A 12,032-nucleotide genomic window follows, 5' to 3' on the forward strand; every position below is an offset into this window, starting at 1 on the left:
AGCTCTTATGACCAGTGTGGTCCTCTCCTGTAGAGTGGTAGCATACCTGCAAACGCATACCTGCGCACGACCTGCGTACCCAATGCTAAAGATAGGGTACGCAGGTCTCATGCAGTGTCATGTGCCCATAAGCGGAGCTGATCGGAGGAGGTGCGGCCATGGGCGGAACTTCACGGAGGGTGTGCACATACCTCTGCAGCTCCAGGAAACGCTAGTGTGAAAGTAGCCTAAGCTCTTTTGATCATTGGGGTTCTCGCTCTCTCCTGCAGAATGTAAGCTCTTATAGTCGGTGAGGTCCTCTCTCCTTTAGAATGTAAGCTCTTATGGTCAGTGGGGTCCTCTCTCTTCTGTAGAGTGGAAGCTCTTATGGTCAGTGGGGTCCTCTCTCTCCTGTAGATTGTAAGCTCTTATGATCATTGGGGTCCTCTCCTGTGGAGTTTAATCTTTTATGATTAGTGGAGTCCTCTCTCTTCTGTAGAGTGTAAGCTCTTATGGTCAGTGGGGTCCTCTCGCTCTCCTGTGGAGTATAAGCTCTTATGGTCAGTGGGGTCCTCTCGCTCTCCTATAGAGTGTAAACTCTTATGTTCAGTTGGGTCCTCTCGCTCTCCTGCAGAGTGTAAGCTCTTATGGTCAGTGGGGTCCTCTCACTCCTGTAGAGTGTAAGCTTTTATTGTCAGTGGGGTCCTCTCTCTCTGTCTCTTTGCCTCCCTTTCTTTCTCTGCCTCTCTCTCTCTCTTTCTCTCTGTCTGTGTCTCTCTACGACTTTTTTCTCTCTGCCTCTGTGTCTCTCTCTCTGCCTCTCTCTCTTTCTTTTTCTCCATCTCTCTTTCTTTTTCTCCATCTCTCTTTCCTGGTTAGCAGGGCACTCTCGACCATTCCTCTGTATCTTCCTTCCTCTTAAGTGTCTTTCTTTGCTCTCCTCAGCGACCCCTTCTTCGCCGCAGACTGTCATCTCTAGCGTTAACGAGACCTCCCTGATGCTGGAGTGGTCATCTCCCCGAGACTCCGGAGGCCGCGAGGACCTGGTGTATAACATCATCTGTAAGAGCTGTGGCTCCGGGCGTGGAGGCTGCACTCGCTGCGGAGACAACGTCCAGTTTGCGCCTCGTCAGCTGGGCCTCACCGATCCGCGGGTTTACATTAGTGACCTCCTGGCGCACACTCAGTACACGTTCGAGATCCAGGCTGTGAACGGCGTCACCGACCAAAGCCCGTACTCCCCGCACTTCACAGCCGTCAACATCACCACCAACCAGGCCGGTAAGTGAACTCCACCAGGCTGATATCAGTACTGGAGCGTAATATGAGGCGGATATCAGTCACATATGGTGTAATATCTGGAGGTTATATCAGCCCCTCTTATAACACTCCAGTTCTGATATAACCTCCAGACATTATATCACATGACTGTTTTCAGCCTCTTATAAGAGAGGCTGATATCAGTCACATATGATGTAATGTCTAGAGGTTATATCTGTACTGGAGCATTATAAGGGGCTGACACCAGTCACATATGATATAATGTCTGGAGGTTATATTAGTACTGGAGCGTTATAAGTGCGGCTGATATCAGCCACATATGATGTAATGTCTGGGAGTTACATCAGTACTGGATCATTATGTGACTAATGTCACCCACTTATAAGAGAGGCTGATAAGTCACATATAACCTCCAGACATTACATCATACAGTATGTGACTGTTATTAGTCACATAATGTTACAGTAATGATATAACCTCCAGACATTACACCATATGTGACTGATATCAGACCTTCTTATAACAGTACTGGAGCATTATAAGAGTGGCTGTTATCAGTCACATATGATGTGATGTCTGGAAGATATCAGTCAGACCCAACAAAGATTTTTCTGCATCATTTTCCAGTGTTTTTGAAGTAATATAGGTAAATTAAACTAACTTTATTAAGCATGTACATTATACAAATCGCACATGTACTCCTCAACCAAAAAAACACAAAGATGAACGCAAGTGATTGTAGCATGTTTTTCTCCAGCCCAAACCTGCTTGGTTGTAAAAATTCTGCATTTGAACATGGCCTTAATGTATTTTCATCAAAGGGGACAAAGCTGCGCCAGACTATTTTTGTCTCCTCCTGGGCCCCTCTGTCCCTTCATCCTCTGTTACTCCTCCTTTTTATTCGCCTACCTTCTCAGCCTCCTCCTTTTAGATAAGGGGCAGGCACCTTTTCCTTTTACTCCTCCTGCTTTTGTATCAGGGTTGAGTACCTCCTCCTTTTCCTCCTTATCCTCCTCCTCTTGAATCTGGGCCTGTTCCTTCCTCCTTGTCCTCCTCTTCCGCTTAGATCAGGATTGGGTCCCTCCTCCTTGTCCTCATCCTCTTGTATTGGGGCCAGGACCCTCCTTTTCCTCTTCCACCTCTTGGATTGGGGCCAGGTTCCTCCTTTTCCTCCTCCTCTTTTGGTGGAGCCAGATCCTTCCATAAGGGCTGGGTCCCTGCTTCTTGTTCTTTTCCTCTTGTGTTCAGGACGGGTCCCTCCTGCTTTTCTTCCTCTTGCATTGGGGCTGGATCTCTCCTCTTTTTTCTTTCCTCCTCCTCCTCTTGTATCATGGCTGGATGTCTTCTTTTCTTGCGTCGGGGCCAGGTCCTTCCCCCTTTTCCTCCTCTTACTTCTGTATCGTGGCCGTGTCCTTCCTCCTTCCTCCTTTTCCTCATCTTGTATCGGTGCCGGGTCCCTCACCCTTTTCCACCTCTTTCTTTTCGTCTATCATGGTTGAGTCATTACTCCTTTTTCTTCATTCTCCTCTTGTATCATGGCTGGGACCCTCCTTTTCCTCCTCTTGTATCATGGCCATGGCCATCCTTCTTTTCCTCCTTGTCTTGTATCATTCGTGTGTCCCTCCTTTTCCTCATCCTCCTGTTTTATCAAGGATGAGTACCTCATCCTTTCCTCCTCTTGTCGGGTCTGGTCCCTCCCCCTTTTCCTCTTGTATCGTGGCCTAGTCTTTCTCCTTTTCATCTTGGATCATGGTTGTATCCTTCCTGCTTTTCTACCTTCTCTTGCATCATTGCTGGGTCCCTCCTTTTCCTCATATTGTATCGAGGCTGGGTCCCTCCACCATTTCCTCCTCCTCTTCTTGTATTGGGGCTGATCTCTTTTCCTTTTCCTCCTCCTCTTATAAGAGGAGGAAAATGGGTACCCGGCCCCGATACAAGAGGAGAACAAAGATGGATCTAGCCCCAATGCAAGGGGAGAACAAGGAGTTGGAACCTGGCTCTGATACAAGAAGAGGAGGAGATAAAGAAGGAGGAACCCAAGCTGATATAAGAGGAGGAAAATGAGGGACCTGGTACCGATGTATCAGCTCGGGTCCCTCCTTCTTTTTCAGCTTTTACTCTTGTATCAGAGCCAGATCTCAACTCGTTGTTCTCCTCTTGGATCGGGGCTGGATCCCTATTTGTCCTCCTCTTCTTTTATCGGACCGGGTCCCTTCTCCTTATCGGAGCCGAGTCTCTCCTTTTCCTCGTCTTGTATTGTGGCCAGGTGCCTCCTCCTTTTCTGTCAAGGCCGGGTTGCAACTCGTTGTTCTCCTCTTGGATCGGGGCTGGATCCCTCCTTGTCCTCCTATTGTATTGCAGGCAGGTCCCTCCTCCTTGTCCTCTTCTTCTTGTATAAGGGTCAGGTCACTCCTTTTCCTCCTATTTTGTCAGGGCCAGGTCCCTTTTTCCTTTCCTTTCCCCTCCTCAACCCTGACGGAAAATAATTGGCGCTCCCTGTGCTCTCAGCCTTGAAGGTCAATGATCGGCACCTTGTGTACCCCTCAACCCAGACTGTCAATGATCTGCATCTCTTAGGCCCTCTGTCCGTATGATCAATAATTGACGCGTCCTGTGATCCCAGCTCATGCAGTCAATGGTGGGCCCTTCCTGTCCCCCACTGCTCGGGCAGTTAATGATCGGCACCCCCTGTGCCCTCAGCCCAGACTGTCAATGATCGGCTCCTCCTGTGCCCTCAGCCTGGATGGCCAATGATTGGCGCCTCATGTGCCCCCAGCTTGGACCGTCTATTGGCTCCTACTGTGACCCAAGCTCAGACGGTCAATGATTGGCATCTTCTGTGCCCTCAGCCCGTCTGGTCTATGATTGGCTCCCCCCCGAACTCTGTCAGTTATCAGCTCCTCCTGTACCCTCATTCCTGACGGCCAAAGATCGGCTTCTTCTGTGTCCTCAGCCAGGTCGGTCAGTGATTGGTGCCTCCTGTGTCTGCAGCTCGGACAGGCATCTTCTGCCCTTTTCACGGACCGTCTATGATTGACGCCTACTGTGCCCTCAGCCCAGATGGTCAATTGTTGGCTCCTCCTGTGCTTGAGCTCAGACGGCCAATTATCGGCCCCTCCGGTGCGCTCAGTCCTGACAGTCAGTAATCAGCTCCTCCTCCTTTGCGCTCAGTCCTGACTGTCAATGACCGGCTCCACCTCCTGTGCTTTCAGTCTTGACTGTCAATGATCGGCTTCTCCTCCTGTGCCCTCGGTCCTGACTGTCATTGATTGGCTCCACCTCCTATACACTCATTCCTGACTGTCAATGATAGGCTCCGCCTCTTGTGCTCTTAGTCCTGACTGTCAATGACCGGGGGCTGCTCCTCCTGTGCTCTCAGTCCTGTCAATGATCAGCTCCTCCTGTGTTCTCAGTCCTGACGATCAATGATCAGCGCTCCCTGTCCCTCATTCCTGACGGTCAGTGATTGGCTCTAATGCTGAGTGATTTTGTGATGACCTACTGCTAGCCAGCAAGAGCAGTGTGTGGGTCACACGTGACGCTAGCCGTCGCACTGCCACACACCCAGAGGGCCAGGTATACTCTTTACACACCTCTCGATCCTGGCAAGGGGAGAGTTTAGCAGAACCTTTCCCAGGCGGCGAGCATCATAGCGGCTGGTGACCGGACTCACAAGCAGCAGACAGGATAAGCACACCAGAACCATGAAGCCGCAGAGGAACTTCAGAAACTAAGGTGAACAATGATAACAGAGCGGAGGAAAAAAGCACGGACCTCCTCAGAAGCACAAGACACTAACCGTAACCCTCCACCAGATAATCAGCAACAAAGGAGGAAATGGCAGGTTTACATCTGCCCCCCAGTCACCTGACCACTCTGGGGCAACGCCCAATCTTCACCTCCAGACCACAGAGACACCGTAGGAGGGAACCTCCCACCATCTGACTGCCCCGTCAGGTACGTCGTCCTGTACCCGCTCACAGCGGCTAACACCAGGGAACCTGGGGTCCCTGTACAGCGTGATCGCTGGGAGCAGCAGCGTCCCGTCTCCCAGTGATACTAGAAGTGCATCTCCTAGAATGCGATTTGCGGACTGAGCGAGCACTCCTGCAAGCTCCGCCTTCCTGAGGTGACACCCCTCCCTTCATGTCCGGTGAAGAGTGATGGGTGACCCATCGGAGCATTAATACCCGCCCAGGAACGCAAGGGGCCCGCTCATTTACAGAGCTACCATTCCTGACATTGTCACCTCTTAGGCCTGTTTCACACTTCAGTTTTTTGACGTCAGTCAAAATCCGCCAGAGTGTGAAAAAACGGATCCATTTCCGTTTGGCCACAAACAGATGTCATAGGATCCGTTTTTTGACGGATCCGTTGTTGGTGCCAAGGTGATGAAATTTAAAGTGAAATGACTCTGGAAAAGGAGAGAGAGAGAGAGAGAGAATTTTTCTGCCGCCAGAACGGAATGCAAGGAAAGTCTTCCGGGCATGCTCAGTGTAAAAAAGCGGATCCATTCCCGGATTCCGTCAATTAGCAGTTGGTTAACGAATGGCGGATAGCGGCGGATCCGTTGCTATCCGCTATTTTGACGCAGACAAAAAAAGTTTCTTTGACCGTCCACTCAAGTCAGCGGACGCCAAAATTTTGGCGGATCTGTCAAAAAAAGGATCCAACGGATGACCATCCGTCAAAATCCACCGCAAATGCAAGTCAATGGGGAAAAAAACGGATCCGTTAAAAAAAATGGCGGATCCGTTTTTCTTTGCAAAACGGCGGATTTTGTCTGATGGCAACAAACGGAAATGTGAAACAGGCCTTACGCCCTCAATCCTGACGGTCCGTGATTGGCACCTCCTGTGTCCTCAGTCCTGACAGTCAGTGATCGGCGTTACCTGTGTCATTAGTCCTGAAGGTCAATGATCGGCACCTCCTGAGTCATTAATCCCAACGGTCGAAGATCGGCACCTCCTGTGTTATTAGTCCTGATGGTCAATGATTGGCGCTTCCTGTGTCATTAATCCCGACGGTCAAAGATTGGCACATCGTGTTTTCACCTCGGACTGTCAATGATCGTCTCCTCTTGTGTCCTCAGCTCATATGGTTTATGATTGGCTCCTCCTGTGCCCTCAGTCCTGATGGTCAATGATTGGCTCCTTCCGTGATCTTAGCTCGGACAGTCAATGATCGGCACCTCCTGTGCTCTCAGCCCGGAGGGTCAGTGATCGGCGCCTCGTGTCTTCAGCCCGGGTGATCAATAATCGGCACCTCCCAAGTCCTCAGCCTGGATGGTCAGTAATCGGCGCCTCCTGTGCCCTCAACCGGGATGATCAATAATCGGCGTCTCCTGACGGTCCATGGCCGGCACCTCCTGTGCCCTCAATTCTGACGGTCAATGATCGGCAACTTGTGTGTCATTAGTCCTGACTGTCAATGATTGGCTCCTCCTGTGCCCTTAGCTCGGATAGTCAATAATCGGCTCCTCATGTCCCCTCAATCCTGACGGTCAATATTCGTTACCTCCTGTGTTTTCACTTCGGACTGTCAATGATCGGCTCCCCTATGTCCTCAGCTCATACGGTCTATGATTGGCTCCTCCTCTGCCCTCAGTCCTGATGGTCAATGATTGGTTCCTCCTGTACCCTTAGCTCGGACAGTTAATAATCTGCGCCTCCTGTGCCCTCATTAGTCCTGACGGTCAATTATCGGCGCTTCCTGTGGTTTCACCTTCTACGGTCAATGATCGGCTTCTCCTGTATCCTCAGCTCATATGGTCTATGATTGGCTCCTCCTGTGCCCTCAGTCCTGATGGTCAATGATTGGCTCCTCCTGTGCCCTTAGCTCAGACGGTCAATGATTGGCTCCTCCTGTGCCCTTAGCTCGGACGGTCAATGATTGGCTCCTTCTGTGCCCTCAGTCCTGATAGTCAATGATTGGCTCCTCCTGTGCCCTTAGCATGGACAGTCAATGATTGGCTCCTCCTCCGGCTTCTCCTGTGTCCTCAGTCCTGATGGTCAATGGTTGGCTCCTCCTGTTCCCTTAGCTCGGACGGTCAATGATTGGCTCCTCCTGTGCCCTCAGTGCTGATGGTCAATGATTGGCTCCTCCTGTGCCCTTAGCTTAGACGGTCAATGATTGGCTCCTCCTGTCCCCTCAGTCCTGACGGTCAATGATTGGCTCCTCCTGTGCCCTTAGCTCGGACGGTCAATGATTGGCTCCTCCTGTGCCCTCAGTCCTGACAGTCAATGATTGGCTCCTCCTGTGCCCTTAGCTCGGACAGTCACTGATCATCGGCTCCTCGTGTCCTCAGCTCATATGGTCTATGATTGGCTCCTCCTGTGCCCTCAGTCCTGATGGTCAATGATTGGCTTCTCCTGTGCCCTTAGCTCGGACAGTCAATGATCATCGGCTCCCCTTGTGTCCTCAGCTCATATGGTCTATGATTGACTCATCGTGTGCTCTCAGTCCTGATGGTCAATGATTGGCTCCTCCTGTACCCTTAGCTCAGACAGTCAATGATCGTCGGCTCCTCTTGTGTCCTCAGCTCATATGGTCTATGATTGGCTCCTCCTGTGCCCTTAGCTCGGACAGTCAATGTTCATCGGTTCCTCTTGTGTCCTCAGCTCATATGGTCTATGATTGACTCCTCCTGTGCCCTCAGTCCTGATGGTCAATGATTGGCTCCTCCTGTACCCTTAGCTCGGACAGTCAATGATCGTCGGCTCCTCTTGTGTCCTCAGCTCATATGGTCTATGATTGGCTCATCCTGTGCCCTTAGCTCGGACAGTCAATGTTCGTCGGTTCCTCTTGTGTCCTCAGCTCATATGGTCTATGATTGACTCCTCCTGTGCCCTCAGTCCTGGTGGTCAATGATTGGCTCCTCCTGTACCCTTAGCTCGGACAGTCAATTATCGTCAGGACACAGGAGGAGCCAAACATTGATCGGCTCCTCCTGTGCCCTCAGTCCTGACAGTCAATGTTTGGCTCCTCTTGTGCCCTCATCTCGGACAGTAATCGGCGCCTCCTGTGTCATTAGTCCTGATGGACAATGTTCAGCGCCTCCTGTGTCCTCACCTCGGACAGTCAATGATCGGCTCCTTCTGTGCGTTTAGCTCTGACTGTCATTGACCGTCTGAGCTGAGGAGACAGGAGGTGAATAATTGACTCCTTGTGCCCTCAGTCCTGACAGTCAATGATCAGCTCCTCCTGTGTCCTCAGTGTGGATGGTCAATGATCAGTGTCTCCTGTGCCCTCACCTCAGGCAGTCAATGATTAGTTCCTTTTTTATCCTCAGCTCAGAAAGTCAATGATGAGCTCCTCCTGTGTCTTCACCTCGTACTCTCAATAATAGAGTCCCCCACATAGTCATGTCCCTGTTTGTGCCCCAACCCTTCTCGTGAAGACTCAGTACTCGTCTGTCTGCTTGAGGTTGTAGTCTCCAATCACAACCCACCCCCAACAATCAGGCTCTTGGTCAGCTCTGCGTTCTCTGCTGCACGACCTAGCAAATAGGCCAAGTGCTGCTATTAAAGCTGACAGCTCCTTAGTTAGAGCGGTGCGCGCTGTCAGGGGCGCCGTCATCACGAGAGGTGAACTTTCTGCTCCAGTAACCCCAGCATCAGTGCTGCTGTCAGGAGCAGTGCCACCACTAATCCCCCATACTCTGCTCTTTTCCAGCTCCGTCCAGCGTCTCAATCATGCACCAGGTGAGCCGTGCCGTGGACAGCATCACCCTGTCGTGGTCGCAGCCGGACCAGCCCAACGGCGTCATCCTGGACTATGAGCTCCTGTACTATGAAAAGGTAAAGTTTCTTGAAATTAAATGTTGATGTCAGAAGTGGGTGTGGAGTGTGAGCTCTGCTACCACCGGCGTAGGTCACTTCCCCTATTACCTGCAGGTTTCAGCTCTGCCCTATTTGTAAGATCTCTGATTGTATAGAACATTGATCCAGGTCACTGACATTGTAACAAGACCTTCAGCTGTGTGAGGAGGACAAGGTGCACCAGTAATCAGTTAATTAAGCCTTTGTCCCCCCCTGCTTACAGTGACGATAACCCTCTTCAGTACGGCCGCAGAGCTGTGTACAATGTTCTTCCCGCCCGGGAGGTCACTGGCGGCAGCGCTCTGACTGGCTGTAGCGCTGTGACTAGCAGTAAGAGTTCATATGTGACGTGAAAGTGCATTACTGATGTAGATGAGGTGATGCAGCGCACAAGCTGGATCTTCTCCCAGAATAATGAGCACGGACATCACCAGATAGTGCCTGCCGCAACAATGGCTGCTGTCTGCACAGAGGCACTGGCACTACACCTTCTCCAGTGCCAGAAGATACTGAGCCCATGCCCTGTATGTCAGTCCCCAGTCACTCAGCTCCCGATACCCAGTATGTCTGTGCCCATTGGCCAGCCCAAAGCAAGAAAGGTGAAATCTAAACTGCCCCGGAGCAGACCACAAAGGAATAGATAGCCCCCAAACATATATTGTCGGTGAGAGAAGATGAAAACACAAATGCAGGCACAAAAATAGACTGAGCAAATGATGGGGCCCAGACTGACTAGACAGGTCAGGAAAGGAAAGACACTGTCTGCAATCATGCAAAAAACCCTGAAAAATCCAACATGTCTGTTTGCACAAAAAAAACCACTGAAGTCACGCGACTTCACCCCCACTAAATCAGCACTCTGGTATATACTGAAAGCAAAGCAAAAAGAGACCAACATAACAGGGGACAGAACAAACTGACACAAGCAGTAACATGGGTGGTGATCCAGCACAGCCCCAGCAGGAGCAAGCTGACCCGCACAAAACAGACATAGACAAAACCACATCAAATGCAAAAAGATTAGCAAATGAACCACTTAGCTGAACCATGCAGGAACAGAGCAGGAGACGTTATACCTCAGAAGGCACAGGAAGAAAATCACCGGCAGGGATTGAAGGCAGTCAGCTGTCTTAATTACTCCAGTCAGAAACCCCAGATCTCCAATCGTCATTATCATTATCAGGTGGCAAGCCCCTGTCAGTGTGACCAGCTCCACTACCCTCAGTAACCACCAGAGGGAGCCCAGAAAGAGAATTCACAACACCTGTCCCTGCATTCCTCTAACGCCTTAAGCGGGTTCGTCACCCCCGCTGCCGTCATGAACCTCGTCCCTCACTGTCACCTCACACTGCCCTGGCTAGTGCATTGGCTGGCAGCTTCACCTCTGCAGATGGTACAACAAAGGGGACAGTAACAAACACGAGACAGACAAGGTAAAAAACACAAAAGTTAGCTTAATAACGTTCTCTGCTGCAACGCATCGCACAACAGAAGAAAGGCACCAGGAGCATGAACTCCCCGAAACCAGCAGATTTACCACTGCAACCAGAGAGCTCCTTACTCCAGGCTTGGTTAGCATAAATTTCTCTATCACCAATAGTCAGCTGATGCATCACGTGTCTATTTAAAGGATGGTGGGAGTGGTCACCACCCACATCACCTGACCTAGCAACTCTGCAATTGCTGCACGCTGCCAGAAAGGGAAAGTGGCATTAACCCCTGATGGATTGTGACAGTATCCCCCGTCACCTACCTGCTTCTCAGCAAGTGACTTGGGGTTGCGCCTGCAATGGTTAATCTATCTCCTCCCACTCAGTCCAGCATTCAGCCTCTGTCCTACACTGCAATGGGAGCATAAATCACAACCCACGCACCTTGCTTCATACACGCTGCCACCACTCACCAAACACACGGGCGATGAGTCCCAGAAGTACTACTACTACTGTCTGCCACTGACCATGATCATACACTCTAAGGCTATGGATTCTTTTAGAGCATACAAAGTTCAGACTTATTAGGCTATGTACCCACGTTGCAGAAATGCTGCGGAAATTTCTGCAACATTTCCGCCCTCCCGCCGCTGGTAAAACGCATGCGAATTCGCATGCGTTTTCCCACGGAAAACAAGCGTTTTTCACTTTTGGAATGTGATAGGTAGGATGTTAAAATAATAAAAAAAATATTGTTATTCTCACCTTCCGATGGCCCCTGATCTGCTCTGCGGCGCTCCCAGCATCTTCCGGTCCCAGTAATGCTTTGCACGAAGGACCTGAGATGACGTCACGCTCGTGAGAGTGCGACGTCATCATGGTCATTCGCGCGAAGCATTACTGGGACCGGAAGATGCCGGGAGCGTGGTGAGAGGCGGGAAGGACTTGGGGGCCGCAGGAGGGTGAGTATATCACTATTTTTATTCTATTTTTTACAGGATTATGGTACCCAGTGCCTGGAGGAGAGTCTCCCCTCCTCTAGGCCCTGGGTACCATCCGCACATGATCCGCTTACTTTGCGCATGGTGGGCATAGCCACATGCGGAAAGTAAGTGGATCAGTGCATTCCTATGTGTGCGGAATCGCCGCAATTCTGCATAAAGAATAAGCATGCTGCAGATTTTACAGCGATGCGATTCCGCAGCGGTAAAATCCGCAGTATTAGCACAGCAATGCGGAATCCCATAGGATTGTATGGGATGCATTTTCTTAGCGTTTTTGCTGCGTTTTCACAGCGGAAAATCGCCGCAAAAACGCAACGTGTGAACGCATCCTTAAAGTTTTAAGCTTTAATAGAAAAGGTAGAGTGCTTGCAATAAAAGGATAATCAACTGTGGAAATAACAGTGACATACAAATATGCAAAACAGTTATAAAAATAAAAGTGAGAAACTTCCAGAAATATCTAAAATTTGCAGTCTGATATTCTGCTCCCTGAGGGAGAAAGTATGAAAATGGATCAC

The 12,032-nt window shown here is 50.3% G+C and overlaps 1 protein-coding gene across 9 annotated transcripts in view; it reads left to right on the forward strand.

Moving 5' to 3' along the window:
* Window positions 1–12,032, forward strand: part of EPHB2 (EPH receptor B2) — a 138,530-nt gene that overhangs the window by 110,576 nt on the left and 15,922 nt on the right. For all 9 annotated transcript variants that reach the window (XM_073570099.1, XM_073570094.1, XM_073570095.1 and 6 more), the window contains 2 exons: window positions 925–1,260; window positions 8,935–9,059. In XM_073570099.1, coding sequence (XP_073426200.1) covers window positions 925–1,260; window positions 8,935–9,059 — 461 coding nt within the window. The remainder of the gene's footprint in view (window positions 1–924; window positions 1,261–8,934; window positions 9,060–12,032) is intronic.

The sequence above is a fragment of the Dendrobates tinctorius genome, unplaced genomic scaffold, assembly GCF_039654945.1.
Source record: "Dendrobates tinctorius isolate UK_male_01 unplaced genomic scaffold, ASM3965494v1 ptg000028l, whole genome shotgun sequence".
NCBI classification, from domain to species: Eukaryota; Metazoa; Chordata; class Amphibia; order Anura; family Dendrobatidae; genus Dendrobates; species Dendrobates tinctorius.